This window comes from Brachyhypopomus gauderio, chromosome 11 (genome assembly GCF_052324685.1).
Source record: "Brachyhypopomus gauderio isolate BG-103 chromosome 11, BGAUD_0.2, whole genome shotgun sequence".
In the NCBI taxonomy this organism is placed as follows: Eukaryota; Metazoa; Chordata; class Actinopteri; order Gymnotiformes; family Hypopomidae; genus Brachyhypopomus; species Brachyhypopomus gauderio.
In genome coordinates this window covers 23782167-23800728 of record NC_135221.1, presented here as the reverse complement: position 1 = coordinate 23800728, position 18562 = coordinate 23782167, and the positions used below count along the sequence as shown (strand labels likewise).

At 48.2% G+C, this 18562-nt stretch overlaps 1 protein-coding gene across 2 annotated transcripts in view; it reads right to left on the bottom strand.

Moving 5' to 3' along the window:
- Positions 1–18562, bottom strand: part of atrx (ATRX chromatin remodeler) — a 53462-nt gene that overhangs the window by 12109 nt on the left and 22791 nt on the right. For both annotated transcript variants that reach the window (XM_077022802.1, XM_077022803.1), the window contains exons 16-30: positions 18374–18515; positions 17899–18008; positions 17554–17700; positions 17260–17437; positions 16978–17115; positions 16428–16603; positions 15463–15580; positions 9821–9951; positions 9512–9606; positions 9287–9426; positions 8822–8972; positions 8596–8696; positions 6379–6487; positions 5667–5844; positions 5183–5374 (exon numbers count right to left, since the gene is read on the bottom strand). In XM_077022802.1, the coding sequence (XP_076878917.1) occupies positions 5183–5374; positions 5667–5844; positions 6379–6487; positions 8596–8696; positions 8822–8972; positions 9287–9426; positions 9512–9606; positions 9821–9951; positions 15463–15580; positions 16428–16603; positions 16978–17115; positions 17260–17437; positions 17554–17700; positions 17899–18008; positions 18374–18515 (2106 nt within the window). The remainder of the gene's footprint in view (positions 1–5182; positions 5375–5666; positions 5845–6378; positions 6488–8595; positions 8697–8821; positions 8973–9286; positions 9427–9511; positions 9607–9820; positions 9952–15462; positions 15581–16427; positions 16604–16977; positions 17116–17259; positions 17438–17553; positions 17701–17898; positions 18009–18373; positions 18516–18562) is intronic.

Here is an 18562-nt window from a genome sequence, read left to right as displayed (position 1 = left end):
ATCTCCCCCATCACTGCCGTGTGAGGTACCCCCATCCCCCCATCACTGCCGTGTGAGGTACCCCCATCCCCCCATCACTGCCGTGTGAGGTACCCCATCTTCGCTGTACTATTAAGGCTGAGAACTCTGAGCAACACCTCCTGTCTTCTTTAGAAATACAGAGAGAAAACTGGAGGTGTGTTTACATTACTTTACAAAAAAAGATTTCCACTTGAAAAAGTTAAAGGTGTGTGGGGGAGGGGGGGTTGTCCCCTGACAGAAGACAATGTGATGATTAAGATGTTGCTTACATCTCCAGTGAACACATTTCAAACACTGCCTGCTATAATTTCTATCTCACAGGCAGAGCAGGAACCTGGGCCCAAAGCTGAACTGAACAGGGTCCAAGACCAAGCCTGTAAATGGGTCCCAGGACCAGGGGGGTTGGGCGAGAGCTGGATGACAGCGGTGCTGTCCTGTTGAGCAGGCAATGCTGGGATTTCTGATTAATTTCCGAGTTGGAGCTCCCCGGGTGGTCCAGTCTGTCTCCACAACCTGCCCAACATGTGCATCTCGAGCAGAGCCACTAATGACCGAAACAAGAACTCCTGTATTCTCGTACGGCTGTGTCATGAGCTATCCCTCCGTATAATGACGGCTTAAGGGAAATGCTATCATTTTACTCCTAAGAAAAAAAAAAGCAAGAGAGGAAGGCGGTGTGGTTAAAATCTTAAGAGAAGAAAGCAAACTACCTTCATTCAGGAGGGGGGGGGACTGAGGGAGGTCCCACAGGAACTCCAGAGGGGGGAGAGAAGAATCTGGCTTTTGATCATGGATGTGGAGGTACTTAAATCTGGTGAGATCCATGGCTACAGACGGTCCCAGGTGAACGGTCTCCCTGCTAGATACCAAACCACTCTGCCATTGTCTGAACACTGAGCTCTTTGAGTCTGCCTTGTGTTCTTCAGCGACATACAGGCTGTCTGCAACGGATGACTGAAACGGAAGGGTCCCGAAATAGCTGAGCACTGGTTCCAGACCAGGTGTCAATGGTCTTTACATTTTACAGGTTTATATTTACTGTGGTCTGAATGACAAAAGTCACAGTAGTTTTTGAGAACTCAGGGGACATGAGTGCTGAAGTGTGAACCTGAGCTCCTTTCATGCTGCTGTGTTCATTTAGGGACCATCCACTGCAAGGTCTCTCTGGCAAGTCTTTTGGGTTTGTGACTATGGTTCAATGCCTCAGTCAGGAGCTGGTATAATAGCTCTTCAGAACTAGCTCTGTTCACCATGAGGAACGGACACCGTGTGTTTAAAGGGGTGAAGTCTTGCTGTGGTGTTCGATTGTTATAGTGGTACCAAAAAAATGGAAGTTCTGCTGATTCCAGACTCACTCTTTGAACTGATGTACTGCCGGTGTATTATTTAAATCGTTGCCTTTTCATCATACTTCACACGAAATTTTGAAATGCCCTGAATATTCAATCAATGCCAAACAGCTGACATCAGAGAAGCCCCGTGCCAGGGCTTACGACAACTGAACAGAATAATGGAACTCCTCCTCACTGCATCACTGCTGCAAAAGCAGAAAGAATCCCAGTAAATTGGCCAAAATTACTTGTTTATGCTGTGAATATTTATGACCCGACAAGCAAGGTCATCCCACTTAAGACAATGTCCCAAATACGTTTTGATGATGTTCAAACTAACCAGAGGTTCAAAAGCGAAATAACCATTTTTCATAGTTTGGCTTTCAAACTTTAATATTTGTTTCAAATAAGCACATTTACTGCCATTTCCAGCTTTGCAAGGTCTCCAACCAAACTAGTCTGCTTTGGGCCACATAACACACCCTCCCTCTGGATTATTCCTCTCATTACTAGCACTATAAAGCTCTGCAGTTTGCTTTTTAGCAGATTGGAGGTAATGAGAGGAGAAAGGTGTAAGCATGAAGGTGGAGAACAGCTGGGCAAACGTTGGGACTGGAGGTGATTACAGCCAACCCACCCATGTGTCTGAAACGTCAAGGTGCCTTAGCATTACATTCACAACAACTGTCCACCTACTAGTGTCTTCTCTGCAGAGACGGAAATTAAGTGGGCTCCTTAAGCAGAAGACTAATTCTTGTTCAGAAGCTTTAAGAAGATGAGTCTCAAGAGAAGGATCCATGTCGCCACTAAAGATCTTCCCCTAATGAGGCAGACTTCACCAGACATTGCTTTTGACACGCAGGTGCACAAACCCTAGCAATGAAGGGGTCTAGGGCACAAGTCTTGGTTATGGAATGTAAGATATTTGCAATACCTAACCTTAGCCAGTCAAAACTAACTCTACAGCTGCACACAAATTATACACATAACCTTATTGCCCTATTATAAACAATACTGTCTCAAAACATCTGTCTCAAGCTTAGCACTTCGGCACAATGTCTACGGTCAGCCTTCCATCAGAGAAGAATCCACCATCTTTCAAAGCTTGCAAGATACCCACTAAAGGCAGGAGTACACCCATCATCTACTGAGCCTTTGGGGTGAGAAGTCCTAACAAACACTGAGGGTCACTTCATATGCCTTTCATCCACATTGGGAATAAAATTTAAAAACGTTGGGGGGGGGGGGGGGACCTCAGTTAACAAACATGTGTGGAGGCTCATTATGGTCTGTTCCTGAACCTAATTATCCTCAGTATGGCTCGCTCCTTTGCTCAATGAGGCCAAATCGCTAGAGAACTCAGAACAGTAGCAAATTACTACTTTTCCACCAATGAACCACTGGACGGGTGAAACCCGCCTCCCTGTCACTCTGCACAGGGCAGGAGCCCCGACCATAAAGGGCCTCCGCAGGGCCTGAGGCTGCTTCAGACCCCAAGCTGGGTGGCTTTCGTGTCAGGGCCCCAGCGCTCCTCTTTGTCATTACGGTGGAAGTCCGCTAGCTTCCTTTGTCTCCAATTAGCTGCTCTGAAGAGTGCAAGGACATCCTAAAGGGGGTTTGAATAATGACCATTCATCAGGTGAGGGGTGGGGCGCTGGGGTTTACAGTGCTGCTTTGAAAACTTCAGAGACAAAGCGGTGAATCAGCTTTAACAGATGGCCTTCATGATGGCAGGCTTGTTTGGGTGAGGCAAAGAGAGGCCAGAGTTGCTGCAGGCAACAGATTCACAGGCAGGAGGGCTGGCTGGGCAGGATGTGTGTGAAGGGGGGGGGGGGACCAGACTTCCCAGAAATACCAACGGGTAGTGAGGTGGGGGGGGGGGCATCACTAGCATAGTGAATTTGTGCTTCAGAGGAGAGAATGGGTCACACTCACAACTTGTATTCACAATCATACAAGCTACTGATTCAACACCTGTGTGTATCCACTTCAGCAATAAGAGATGTCAAAGCTAATTAAAAGCACAAGGTGCCCAAAGCAAAAAAAATAAATTGTTGCATTTCTTTAGTCCAGGTTTGGAGAACAGACACACACACAAGGGCATGTTACACAGGGTATGGAGAAGACAGACACACACACACACACACACAAGGGCATGTTACACAGGGTAAGGAGAAGACACACAAACACACACACACACAAGGGCATGTTACACAGGGCAAGGAGAAGACACACAAACACACACAAAGGGCATGTTACACAGGGTAAGGAGAAGACACACACACACACACAAAGGGCATGTTACACAGGGTAAGGAGAAGACACACACACACACGGGCATGTTACACAGGGTAAGGAGAAGACACACACACACACACAAGGGCATGTTACACAGGGTAAGGAGAAGACACACACACACACACAAAGGCATGTTACACAGGGTAAGGAGAAGACACACACACACACACACACACACACACAAGGGCATGTTACACAGGGTAAGGAGAAGACACACACACACACACACACACACACACACACACAAGGGCATGTTACACAGGGTAAGGAGAAGACACAGACACACACACACACACACACACACACACACACACACACACACAAGGGCATGTTACACAGGGTAAGGAGAAGACACACACACACAAGGGCATGTTACACAGGGTAAGGAGAAGACACACACACACACACACACACACAAATAAGGGCATGTTACACAGGGTAAGGAGAAGACACACACACACACACACACACACACACACACACACACACACACACACACACACACACACACACACACACACACACACACAAGGGGATGTTACACAGGGTAAGGAGAAGACAGACACACACACACACACACACACACACACACACACACAAGGGCATGTTACACAGGGTAAGGAGAAGAAAGACACGTAGAAGACTGCCAAGTTTCAAAATATTTCCACAGCTCCATAAACTTAGCTACAACATGGTGAGAAATGGCGATATGACTAAAGGCTTTGGGGGATGACGACTCCTTCAGACAACAGGTTGCCTCCATAACAGCTGACTGGCTGCACTCTGGTGTGCATAAGGGCAAATGTGACCATCTCAGGAGAGGCTGTGTTCTGTCTGGATTTAGGTTTTATTTCAGAAAATGCAAAAGGCAAAAATAAAGACGAGCCTCTTTTTCCAAGATCTACCCATTGGTATTATGGGTCAAAGGTCATAGCTCCTGACATTTCAAGCTCAAGTTTAAGGTAGCTGTGGTAGTTAAGCAGGCTAGTGGTGCTGCAACATGTTTTGCCCTCAGGATAACAACAGTAAACAGACAACTGCTTGTGCAGCTGTGAGCGTGTGGACCCATTTTGATGGACCTGCACTGAACTCCATTGTCTCCATTCAGAGGCAGCACTGCCATCACTTCAGCAGTATAAACGCGTTTTGGTAAATAAAGGTAAACAGAGGCCTCTGTCTGCAGCTGCTCACAGGCCAGCGGGTTTCTGTTAAAGGTCCAGAAGCTTCTCGTACGACCGTGCACCTGCGCTGAGCCAGAGACAAGGACCCCCCCCCCGGTTACCCGTACCCCACAGAGCACAATAAATGCTCTGGACGCAAGCCACAGGAGTAAACACAGTTTATCACCCCCTGTAAAGTTCAAAGGCAAACACGTACTCAACAACACAGGTTGTGAAGCATTTGACTTATGTGACTTGATACAAAACTTTTTTTTTTTTTTAAGATACAAGCTCAAATGGTTGCAGGTGCCATGTCTGCAGCAGCCTGGGCACAAGATGTGTCTGGCAGTGCACGTGAACATCCCAGCTCACCTTGGGCAACATGGGCGTGGCCCTCTTGCTCTTCTTCTCAGAAGGGTCATCCAGTTGGTCCGGCTCAAAGGTGTACAGCTCAGTCAGCTCGTTCATGGTGAAGTGGCGCTCTATCTGCTGCTGGTCCACCACGCGGAACGAGAGCGACTGCTTGGTCACCTGCCTGTCATAGATCTTGTCCTCCATGGTTCCCTGTTGGGGGGAGAAGCCTCGTGTGAAAAGGCAACAGCACATCCTCAAAACATTCAATACGGCAGAGGCAACATCACTGGAACAATCTCATCTCATCTCAGAAAGAAAGAAAAAGCTTGTCAACTGTAGTGATTATTTGCACAAAGTGTGCATATTTAACACGGAAAGAATGTCTTGATATCTGGTGTATCTGTAAATGCATGGCACATTAAATAGGTGGAGTTCAAAGCATCCACAAATGTGTCCATAGATCATTCACACCTCAAGAGCCACCAGGTTCTATATTCCTCACCTGAGCCAAGAACCTGTAGACAAACACCGTCTTCAGCTGCCCGAAGCGGTAGACCCTGAAGATGCTCTGAATGTCGTAGGATGGGTTCCATGAGGCATCAAAGATGATGACCCTGTTAGCTGCCACGAGGTTGATCCCCAGTGATCCAGCTCTTGTGGATATGAGGAACAGACGACCTCTGGAGTCAGCAGAAAGGAAGACAGTTTCCGCAAATGGAAGGAAAATGCGTGGCCAGCAGATGACCTTCATGATGACCTACATGGTGTAGTACGCCCCCCCCCCCCCCCCCCCCCCCCAAGCATACTTTGACCTAAACCTTTTCACACAGGACTGAAGTCTTCAACTAAAAGCCCAACTGCATATTATAAGGGTCTCAGAAGACAGGGACCACTGATGTACCACCGACCATGACACACAAGGTCAACTTGACTCTGCTCTGTAGCAGTAATCTTTCACATAATCCCGGCAATTAGTGCCAAACTGCTCTAGGTGAACTGTTTCCGCATGTAGTTGTTGTGTCATTCAGACCCTTGTCTAGGTGTGCGAGGACACAGAAACTCTACACCAGTCATCTAACTGGTAGCTTGAGGTGATAATACTGTACGGTGATCTAACGATGCATTCACACACAGATGCCTGACTGTTTCTGCCAGGAGGCTATAAGGGAGGATTCCTTGGCTGCTGACAGAAGCTGGAGTGGAATGTTGTTTACCGAACGTTGCTGGTGTCGTTGAACTCTTCGGCCCATTTCTTCCTGGTCATGGCGTTAGTCGAGCCGTCCAGCCGGTAGTAGTCGATGTTGCGGAACCACTTGCCCTCACCTTCAGTAGAAAAAACCATTACAGCCTCGTGAAACAGTGATGCAGCCAAACCCTGGTGCTGTCTAACCTTCAACGTTTCTCACAGAGCGCATGCTGCAGACATAACAGAACCAGTGTGTTGGAAACAGTGTGATAATTCCTGATGGGCCAGCTGTGTGCATGTGGAGTTTAGGGAAAGTATGCACACAGATACGTGGCCATGTGCAGGGGGCGGGGCTTGGAGCACCGCTGCTCCAAGTCTCGTGTTCATAACCAACAACTCATTATGCTTCCAATTACGGCCCTGTGATCTCTTCATTACAAATTGCAATGCCTTAAAGAAACTTCTTTTGGTGGAATAGAAATAAACAAACACATACAGACGAGTCAAGGTCTGATTTCTAAAATGAAAGCAAAAACAGCTGCTTGAGTTTAATTAGAAACATGACCTTATGTCAGAGTGTGTGTTCATCAAGGGCCTGTGTTAGATGTGCATCAAGGGCCTGTGTTAGATGTGCATCAAGGGCCTGTGTTAGATGTGCATCAAGGGCCTGTGTTAGATGTGCATCAAGGGCCTGTGTTAGATGTGCATCAAGGGCCTGTGTTAGATGTGCATCAAGGGCCTGTGTTAGATGTGCATCAAGGGCCTGTGTTAGATGTGCATCAAGGGCCTGTGTTAGATGTGCATCAAGGGCCTGTGTTAGATGTGCATCAAGGGCCTGTGTTAGATGTGCATCAAGGGCCTGTGTTAGATGTGCATCAAGGGCCTGTGTTAGATGTGCATCAAGGGCCTGTGTTAGATGTGCATCAAGGGCCTGTGTTAGATGTGCATCAAGGGCCTGTGTTAGATGTGCATCAAGGGCCTGTGTTAGATGTGCATCAAGGGCCTGTGTTAGATGTGCATCAAGGGCCTGTGTTAGATGTGCATCAAGGGCCTGTGTTAGATGTGCATCAAGGGCCTGTGTTAGATGTGCATCAAGGGCCTGTGTTAGATGTGCATCAAGGGCCTGTGTTAGATGTGCATCAAGGGCCTGTGTTAGATGTTCATCAAGGGCCTGTGTTAGATGTGCATCAAGGGCCTGTGTTAGATGTGCATCAAGGGCCTGTGTTAGATGTGCATCAAGGGCCTGTGTTAGATGTTCATCAAGGGCCTGTGTTAGATGTTCATCAAGGGCCTGTGTTAGATGTGCATCAAGGGCCTGTGTTAGATGTGCATCAAGGGCCTGTGTTAGATGTTCATCAAGGGCCTGTGTTAGATGTTCATCAAGGGCCTGTGTTAGATGTGCATCAAGGGCCTGTGTTAGATGTGCATCAAGGGCCTGTGTTAGATGTGCATCAAGGGCCTGTGTTAGATGTTCATCAAGGGCCTGTGTTAGATGTTCATCAAGGGCCTGTGTTAGATGTTCATCAAGGGCCTGTGTTAGATGTTCATCAAGGGCCTGTGTTAGATGTTCATCAAGGGCCTGTGTTAGATGTTCATCAAGGGCCTGTGTTAGATGTTCATGCAAGTACACAAGAAACTTTTCACGAGAGACAAATGTTTGCATGACAAGTTTTTCAGGCCATGGCCAAAAAAGTCTGGCAAAAATATAAACGAAAGATGTTTTAAAAAAACGAAATATACTTGTGCATAATCAAGGTAAACATCACTTTTGATTTTTAGAAACGGTTATACTTTTCTATTTATTGAACCGTTTCCCCATAAATGTGTAATGTGGCACTCCCAACACACAGACCATGGCCAAGACACCTGGTGATACAGGAGCCACTGGGTACGTGGGCCATAAGACAGCAGTCTCCACCTGGACTCCCTCCACGTGGCGTAGGGTTAAGAAAATACACAAACAGGAATTCCAGCACAGGGTTCACTGCAGGAACAGCGATTCTTGCATTGGGTCCAGGGTGCTCGCTACCAAGAGAGCCACTGCGAGGTGGGCAGAGCATGATGGGTATTTCTTCAGGATATCCCACCTCACATTACATACCAATCAGCTCCACTGCAGTGTAGAGACCCACCAAGTAAAGTCTATATCAGATGATCTTCAAAAGCTGAGGCAGAACACCCTGGATCTCATCATACATGCTTTCAGGAAGCTAACGCAAGCACTTAAACAGCATCAACAGTCTACCTTTGTACGGAGACGTCTTCTCCTCATCTTTGGCTCTGCATGCCAACTCCAGAAAATCCTCAATAAGGTCCAGTGAGATCAGTGACTGGCTGAACACCAAGCTGAGAAAAGAAAAGTCCCACATACCTCGTGTTTTGTACAGTCTTAAGTCACACTAACACCAAATACATTATTTTGATAACCGGAGCTGGTTAAATCAGTATAAATGTTATCAAGGTATACTTACACTTTATCTTCCATTTCTTCAGCCATGCGCAGAATTTCAAACAGTAGCACCATTTTTCCAGAATGATCCAGAATTTCAGCATCTGCTTCAGTAACAAACTCCTTGTACCAGTCAGGGGACGGACTACCGGGACCAGAACTAGTGGGACGAACTAAAGGCCCACACACACACACACACACACACACACACACACACACACACACACACACACACAGTGTGAAAGACAGCAATCAGACTGAAGCAGCAGTGCATGTGGAGCGTCTGTGAAAGTGTGGTGTGAAACGGCAGCGTGGTGCTGGTAATGTAGCGTGTCTCAACGGCCTGCGCAGAGTTCTCTCAACACTCTCCAATTACCAGCAGCCTCAACACAAGAGCCACGCCAGGCTTGGTCAGTTAAAGGAATCCAAGAAACCAGATTCCTCGAAGACACCTCAAATGGAAAAGCAGGAGGCGAAGGCAGCCTACCCTCCTCCACAGGCTCCGCCCTGTTGCGGCCTTCTGGGTTTCCTCCACGGGAGCTGGTGTTCCACTCTTTAATCACCTCCACGTCGTCGCTGTCCGACTTGTCCGAGCTCTGGTCTCTACCCTTGCCCCGCTTTTTCTTCCTGCGTGAGACGTGGGCAAACGGCACCGTCAGGTCGTGAAAAGACACAAGGGGGGCGAACGCAAAGCAGCGCAGTATACACGGACCTTTTGGGCTTCTCGTCTTCAGAGGACAGACTCATGGACGACTCTTCCGTTTCAGACGCGATGAATTCTTCCATGCTGTCCTCGTCGAAGTACCCCTGGGACCGACAAACGCCACCTCGCGTTAGCGACACTGAAGCGATTAATCACAACCTCACACTGTAGCAAAAGCAAATGTAAAAGCCAGTCGCGAGGAGAACTTGGCCTACGGCTAGATCACGTGGCCAACGCAGGACTCCCCCTGGGTCTCCTTCAGCTCGGTGGACGGGAACACAGCCCAAGTGTGCTAGCTGCTCAGCTTCGCTTCCCTACCTTGTTTTCTTTGCTGATATAGTCCAGCTGGAGGCACCACGGATGGGTCCAGATCCTGCTCAGCATCTGGAAGTCCTGGAAGAGTTTGGTCCCCGCACGACCTCGTCCCCCCTCCAAGGACGAGCCGACACCTGCTCGGAAACAAGCAACTCAGTGTGGTCTCTCGTGAGCCGGAGGAGAACAGCCTGGCTGGTCTCCTCTAAAGGGAGGATGATGCTAGCACCACAGCTACATCACAGATCTGGTCTCCTCTAAAGGAAGGATGATGCTAGCACCACAGCTACATCACAGATCTGGTCTCCTCTAAAGGGAGGATGATGCTAGCGCCACAGTTACATCACAGATCTGGTCTCTTCTAAAGGGAGGATGATGCTAGCGCCACAGCTACATCACAGATCTGGTCTCCTCTAAAGGGAGGATGATGCTAGCGCCACAGCTACATCACAGATCTGGTCTCCTCTAAAGGGAGGATGATGCTAGCGCCACAGCTACATCACAGATCTGGTCTCCTCTAAAGGGAGGATGATGCTAACGCCACAGCTACATCACAGATCTGGTCTCCTCTAAAGGGAGGATGATGCTAGCGCCACAGCTACATCACAGATCTGGTCTCCTCTAAAGGGAGGATGACGCTAGCGCCACAGCTACATCACAGATCTGGTCTCCTCTAAAGGGAGGATGACGCTAGCGCCACAGCTACATCACAGATCTGGTCTCCTCTAAAGGGAGGATGATGCTAACGCCACAGCTACATCACAGATCTGGTCTCCTCTAAAGGGAGGATGATGCTAGCGCCACAGCTACATCACAGATCTGGTCTCCTCTAAAGGGAGGATGACGCTAGCACCACAGCTACATCACAGATCTGGTCTCCTCTAAAGGGAGGATGACGCTAGCGCCACAGCTACATCACAGATCTGGTCTCCTCTAAAGGGAGGATGACGCTAGCGCCACAGCTACATCACAGATCTGGTCTCCTCTAAAGGGAGGATGACGCTAGCGCCACAGCTACATCACAGATCTGGTCTCCTCTAAAGGGAGGATGACGCTAGCGCCACAGCTACATCACAGATCTGGTCTCCTCTAAAGGGAGGATGACGCTAGCGCCACAGCTACATCACAGATCTGGTCTCCTCTAAAGGGAGGATGACGCTAGCGCCACAGCTACATCACAGATCTGGTCTCCTCTAAAGGGAGGATGACGCTAGCGCCACAGCTACATCACAGATCTGGTCTCTTCTAAAGGGAGGATGACGCTAGCGCCACAGCTACATCACAGATCTGGTCTCCTCTAAAGGGAGGATGATGCTAACGCCACAGCTACATCACAGATCTGGTCTCCTCTAAAGGGAGGATGACGCTAGCGCCACAGCTACATCACAGATCTGGTCTCCTCTAAAGGGAGGATGATGCTAACGCCACAGCTACATCACAGATCTGGTCTCCTCTAAAGGGAGGATGATGCTAGCGCCACAGCTACATCACAGATCTGGTCTCCTCTAAAGGGAGGATGACGCTAGCGCCACAGCTACATCACAGATCTGCTGGCCTGTACGCTTGGTCATCCACATTAGTCATGGGCACACATTCTGTAAACGCACACCACTTGATTGTAAATCAGTTATGGTAGAAACCTCACAGATGTTCAGCATTTCCGCCTACAAGTTTCACATTTTAATGATCGTGCTGGTAATTACAGGGCTAGTGTTGACTCAATTACAGTGTCTCACTCGTCCAGCAACAAAGAGCAGCTTTTCTGTGCCAATCATCCAATAAACAATAGTGCACAAGTCATTCAGCTGCACTCAGGCCTGTGTGGAGGAAGTCTAATAACATTTGCACTGGCTGTCGTCTGTTACGCTTGTAGCAAGGTCTGTGAAAACATCACTGACCACTTGATTAAGAGCTTAACACTCACACAAAAGAACAAAGTTGGAGATATTGTTGCACTGAAATGGGTAAAATCCGTTTGCAATGCATGTCTCTTGTGAAAATAAAATCTAGATATAATATAAGGCTATTTTAAAAGATTTTTTAAGATTAAATACAATTTTTAAAATTAGTTAAATCTTAGTTAAATTAACAGCTGCTATACTACTACTACTCCTAAACACGATTTACTATTAATTACCTGTTATTAAGCACGATGGCCGGGTGATAACTACGTAACCATCACACCACAATGTCTACAGAGACACGCCGTGAGGATGATGCAGCATGGGGCAGGGGTAATGGTAGCATTACAAAAATACTACCCAATATTACCAGTTTCTTAATACTCCCTTTTACACTTTTTAAAATAACCATTCGAATAATTACATTAATCATCTAATTACTATCAAATACTATTGAATTAAGCCCCTGTGATAAAAAACAAGCATGTAATTCTTTCTAATCTCTCTTAATCCTGGTATGACATTGCTTTGACATAGGTAATATAGTTCAATTTAGACATTTGATTACAGTAGAATACATTAACCTCCAGTGACATGAACCGATTTCCGTATCTGGAGGATCTATATCCTACAAAATAAAAATATAAAAGAGTTTTCTAAGTGGTATTTTAAATTACCTGCACAAACCAAGTAAGGCAAATCAAATAACTGTAGCATTTTAATGTAAAAAAAATTATAAAATCATAAAGGTATAATAGGTATGAACTGATTTTTCACTGAGGCTCAGCCCTTAAAACACAGAATCAGTTCTAACACTTGCGTTGATCACTGGGTAAGTTATAATTCTGCTTTTCGACGTTACAGCAGTCAGTGAAATGCCCGCAGCAGGTACGAGGTTGGCAACACGACACTGAATCAACAGTCACGTTGTTGTCATCAATGACGGACAATGACGTCGTCCATCATCCCCACCCTTATAGTACCTCAAGGACCTAAACATCACACACTGAAAATGATTTGCAGGCTTTTCCACAAGAGGGCGCTATTAGCATTTAAGAAAGGTTATATGAAAGTGTTGCTTGGCAATGATGGGTCACAGAAGTGAGTTCATTTACATTAGAAGGGGCAGGATTACACACACCAAAGGGTGTGATCCCAGATACTGACCTGTTTACTAGAGCATTAGCAACCAGTCAGGAACCTCTGGGAAGTCCCACCATTATATTATATATTTACTGCACTGAAAGTTCTTAATCTTCTGATTCAGGCTGCAGTAGCAACCATACAGCAGTAAGATGACCATCTGGTATCATCTGCCTGCATCACCAGTGTCTTACTGTATGCCACAAATGGAAATGGATGTGTATTTGATGCAAACGTTTCTTATGGCAAAACTGCTCAAGTCATCCTAACGTGTCTGCAGCTGCCCAGAAAGACACACGCAGCGAAGCAGTGCTAGATAAAGACACACGCAGCGAAGCAGTGCTAGATAAAGACACACGCAGCAAAGCAGTGCTAGATAAAGACACACGCAGGGAAGCAGTCCTAGATAAAGACACACGCAGGAAAGCAGTGCTAGATAAAGACACGTGCAGCGAAGCGGTGCTAGATAAAGACACGCGCAGCAAAGCAGTGCTAGATAAAGACACGCGCAGCGAAGCAGTGCTAGATAAAGACACGCGCAGCGAAGCAGTGCTAGATAAAGACACGCGCAGCGAAGCAGTGCTAAAGACACGTGCAGCGAAGCAGTGCTAAAGACACGTGCAGCGAAGCAGTGCTAGATAAAGACACACGCAGTGAAGCAGTGCTAGATAAAGACACACGCAGCGAAGCAGTGCTAGATAAAGACACACGCAGCGAAGCAGTGCTAGATAAAGACACACGCAGCGAAGCAGTGCTAGATAAAGACACACGCAGCGAAGCAGTGCTAGATAAAGACACACGCAGCGAAGCAGTGCTAGATAAAGACACACGCAGCGAAGCAGTGCTAGATAAAGACACACGCAGCGAAGCAGTGCTAGATAAAGACACACGCAGCGAAGCAGTGCTAGATAAAGACACACAGTGAAGCAGTGCTAGATAAAGACACACGCAGCGAAGCAGTGCTAGATAAAGACACACGCAGTGAAGCAGTGCTAGATAAAGACACACAGTGAAGCAGTGCTAGATAAAGACACACAGTGAAGCAGTGCTAGATAAAGACACACAGTGAAGCAGTGCTAGATAAAGACACACACAGTGAAGCAGTGCTAGATAAGAACAGTTCCTTTTCACACACGTGTAGTCATACAGGGTATCTGCACATTTTAAAATCTCAAATTCAATGACTTTTAAGACCTTTTTAATACCTCTCACAAGAAAAAATAATACTATTACTGGGGATGCAGGTGTGTTCCACATCGTTGACGGGGGGGGTTTGTTGGCGAACGAAAATTGTTGGCGTTGTTGAGGCCGTATACTCCAGCGCTAGGAATCTAGCACTAGGACCCTGGAGCGGTTATTTTCTGCATGGTCCTAGCGATAGATTCGGCAAAGTTCACATCGCGCCAGAACAACTGAACAACACACACTTATAATAATTTAATGCCTCCCCTCATAAAATTCCAGACATTTTAAGACATTTTTAGGCCTTGAATATGGAAAACTAAATTTAAGACATTTTAAGACTTTTTAAGGACCCGAGGGTACCCTGTCATGGACCCAGTTAGTCCTACATTTCCTGGCTTGTTTCACTCCGTCAATATACAGTGATGACACGTCTATACAGTGATGACAACCTCTCTGCATCACCCACTGCACCGTTAGCTACACAGGCCACAAGCAAATCACTTTTGTAGAATAACAGGTGGTGCAGATTCAGCTCAGGTCAGGTTAAAGGTTAAGCATTCTGAGGAACTCTTGTTTTGGGTCTTTGGCCCTTGACAGAGAGAAAAAAAACCCTCCACCTTTCTGCGTAGTGCCTGTGAATTCTTCTGTTATCCATGTGTACCTTTAAACACATTTGTTTTTGCATCTGTCTGTCTCAAAATGAGTTCTGTCAGGATATTTAAACAAATAGATAATACCCTGGAGAAAGATGTTTTTGGCCACCAAGATTGCGCCATAAAAGTTTCAAACTGACACTTGCCTAATCCATACTGACGCAAAAATATTTCAAGCTATGTTTTTATCTTGACTGAAAAAAGAACACAGCCAAAGGCTGCTTATAAACCCACTACGAATTTGAGTAATAAAGTTTGACTTAAATTTGGAGGAAGACAGTCTTGCTCTGGACCAGTTAAGCATCATGGACAACACAGAGGACGTAAAAGAGGTTAGGAGTGGAGCAGACGTTTGGCCAGAGGTGTCCTCAGACCAGCCAGACCCTGGGGTGGCGTGGGCCGCTGTCTCCACGGCAGCACCACAGGTTCAGGTAAGCCTGTGTTTTGTGTTCGCTACTCAGAACAAGGGCAGTCAGAGCCAAAAAGTGACGTAACTTCTTAATGCAGGAGTATTGGAGTGATAAAGGCGGGACAGAAGCACACAGGTGGGGTTGGAGCTTTTCTCATTGGCTGAGAACATCCTAATTTGCCCTCATTTCTAAGTGTCGGTACCTTCTGAAAAGTTCTTGGCCCAAGCAGCTAGAGGACCACAGAAGCCTCCTGGCTTCCAGAGGCTACCACCAAACGTGAGACACACTCCCCCCAAGGGTGAGGGGATTAGAACAGACTGGAGGTTATGAGACAGAACTGCAAAACAGACGATCACCTGTGAAGTGCTCTAGATAGTAGCGGTACAGCTTGCACTGCAGCGGAGTCATGCGCACTGCCAGCACATACTCGTGTTTGGGGGGCAGGAACTTCGTCAGGGCAGTGTAGTCTCTTCTCTGTAAGGCAAAGCAACTAGAGAAGTTAAATGTCACACAAAACACTTAAGGCCTTTCTGCAACGTTCATGCATTCAGACCCACTCTGAAACAAATGTGGAATTTCACCTTCGCAGTAAATTCTTGAAAAATGGGTGATGGGGAGAATTTCAGATGCCACGGGTTTAAATAAGGATCAAAAGCACAAACAATCACTTTTTTTTTGAGAGAGAGAGAGAGAGAGAGAGAGAGAGCCCAAAGCTTGGCCTTTGGACTGAGAATTCTATTAGTGGGTGATGGCAGGTGAATGTTCTTCAGGTGGGGGGAGCGAGGACGCAAGGGGGCGAGGGCATAAGGGGGCGTGGACGCAAGGGGGCGTGGACGCAAGGGGGCGTGGGCGCAAGGGGGCGTGGGCGCAAGGGGGCGTGGGCGCAAGGGGGCGTGGGCGCAAGGGGGCGTGGGCGCAAGGGGGCGTGGACGTAAGGGGGCGTGGACGTAAGGGGGCGTGGACGTAAGGGGGCGTGGACGTAAGGGGGCGAGGGCGTAAGGGGGCGTGGGCGCAAGGGGGCGTGGGCGCAAGGGGGCGTGGGCGCAAGGGGGCGTGGACGTAAGGGGGCGTGGACGTAAGGGGGCGTGGACGTAAGGGGGCGTGGACGTAAGGGGGCGAGGGCATAAGGGGGCGTGGACGCAAGGGGGCGTGGGCGCAAGGGGGCGTGGGCGCAAGGGGGCGTGGGCGCAAGGGGGCGTGGGCGCAAGGGGGCGTGGGCGCAAGGGGGCGTGGGCGTAAGGGGGCGTGGACGTAAGGGGGCGTGGACGTAAGGGGGCGTGGACGTAAGGGGGCGTGGACGTAAGGGGATAGAGGATCATACCTGGACGCATCCCGCCAGCATCTCGTAGAGGATGTGAGCACGCTTCTTCATGAGACGCACGTCGACATGCGTGGAGTCAGCACACTGGCCGTTCTGGATGGGGTTGATGAAGCGGTTTCTGAACTCCTTCACGGAGCCCAGCAGGTTCTCCTTGATGAAGTTCACCATGCAGTGGTCTGAAGGAGAAGAAGGCTAGCAGTGAGACTGCAGGAAGCGACTGCCAACCGCAACTAAAGTGAGACGAGTCCATGTGCAGCTCATATGGTCCACACAGTGAACTGGAGTACTGGAGATGGAGGAACACTCACTGTCTCCAGTGTCAATACAAAACCATTCACCAAGTGATCAAAAAGGTTTGGGTACACATTAAAATAGAACAGTGACTTGATAACATACACTGCAATGAACTGTTACACTGTCACGTAACAGTCTCGGCTGCAAAAATCTGTTCAGAAGGCCATTCATCTCCTCCAGTTCAGCCCAATGTTCACAGACATTTAGTTGAGTTGTGCTCATAATTAGCACAGCACCTGACAAACGAGTCACTCACACTCGATCAGGTTGTTCTGGAGCGGTGTCCCGGTCAGCACCACCCGCCGTCGCGTCCTGATGGAGTTCATGGCTTTGGAAACAGCCGAGGCCTCGTTCTTCAGCACGTGGCCCTCGTCACAAATCACAAAGTCCGGCCCTGCGGTGCGTGTGCGGGGGAGGGGTGGGGACGAAGATCGGTTCAGGGACAGCATCTGGATCACATTACAAAGCCCCGCCCCTTGCTCCTCCCACAGCCTTCGCAGAAAAACTACGGTTCTCCTCCCACGGACGGACGCCTCACCTGGGTCCACCAGAGTCTTCTGGAAAACCTCTTTCAGCTTTTTGCTCTTGATGTTGCGGCCCTGCGTGAGGTTGCGGTACATTTCGTAGCCGATGATCATGACTCCGCCGTCCTCCTGCCATCTCTGCAGTGCGTACGCTCGCTCCTGCGGCCTCTTCACCGTGGCCAGCTCCGTCACCTGACACACCACCACACACTCACTACGCGCCCTGCACCCGCTCCGCCTCACACATCAGCTACAAGACTCTTCCCAGCTAACTGGAGGGTGTACGTAGGACCATATCAAAGCTCTACCTCTAAACTCTCCTCGTCCGTCAAACCCTCCTGCCACTTCTCAAACTCGTTGAGCCAGTTGAGGACGGTGTTGAGGGGACACACCACCAGAGCCGTGGAGAAGTCCAGTTTCTCACACAGGAGCATGGTGTGGAGGAACGTCACCACCTGCAGGACAACGGAAGAACAGCACCGTGCTGAGCAGCCAATAACCATGTATAGTATACCAACCGCTCAGGTCCAACCAAATGCCTCAAAATGTGATTCACCCTACAACACAATGACCTAAAATGGACTGATAAATGATACTACAGTAATACACAAAGTGACACCTATAAGGACCCAGATGTAGACACGTGAGGTTACCTGGAGTGTTTTGCCCAGACCCATGCAGTGGGCCAGGATACAGCCAGAACCTGATGACTTGGTGGTCTTCCTCACAGACTCACAACAGCAATCCCAAATGAACTGTACCCCTGTACACGACACATTTGAGCACAGTGGAGTTTAAAAGTGGATTCTTAAACTGAGAGATTCTTAAATAATGTTTAATGAAAATGGTTTGTGTGTCAAATTCAAATATATACAAAAGCGACTTTTACTAAGAGATACACATAGACTACTGTCTAAAAATGAAGTGAACAGACCATGAACCAAGCACAAATGACTACTGGCCATGGATTGTGTTTGGGAGCCATGACGTCTCCTTACACAGAGCACAACGCTCTGGAGCAGCAGCTGTGTGGCTCGTGGCTGTGTGATCTGTGGAAGCCCGTGTCCTCCCACAGAAATCAGGAGAGGGATGGCGACTACACACAGAAACTAAAACACTAAAACCCACCGTCCACCTGGTGGGGCTTCAGCTTGGTCACCAGGTTCCTGTGGACCTGGACGAGAGGCTCTTTGGTCTCTTCGTCCTCGTCCAGAACCAGCTTGGTGGTGATGGGGCAGGTGACCTGGGATGACTCCTCCACCACGATGGTCTGAAGAGACAGGAGCCCGTCAGAAGGCGGCAGTCCAACAGCATCAG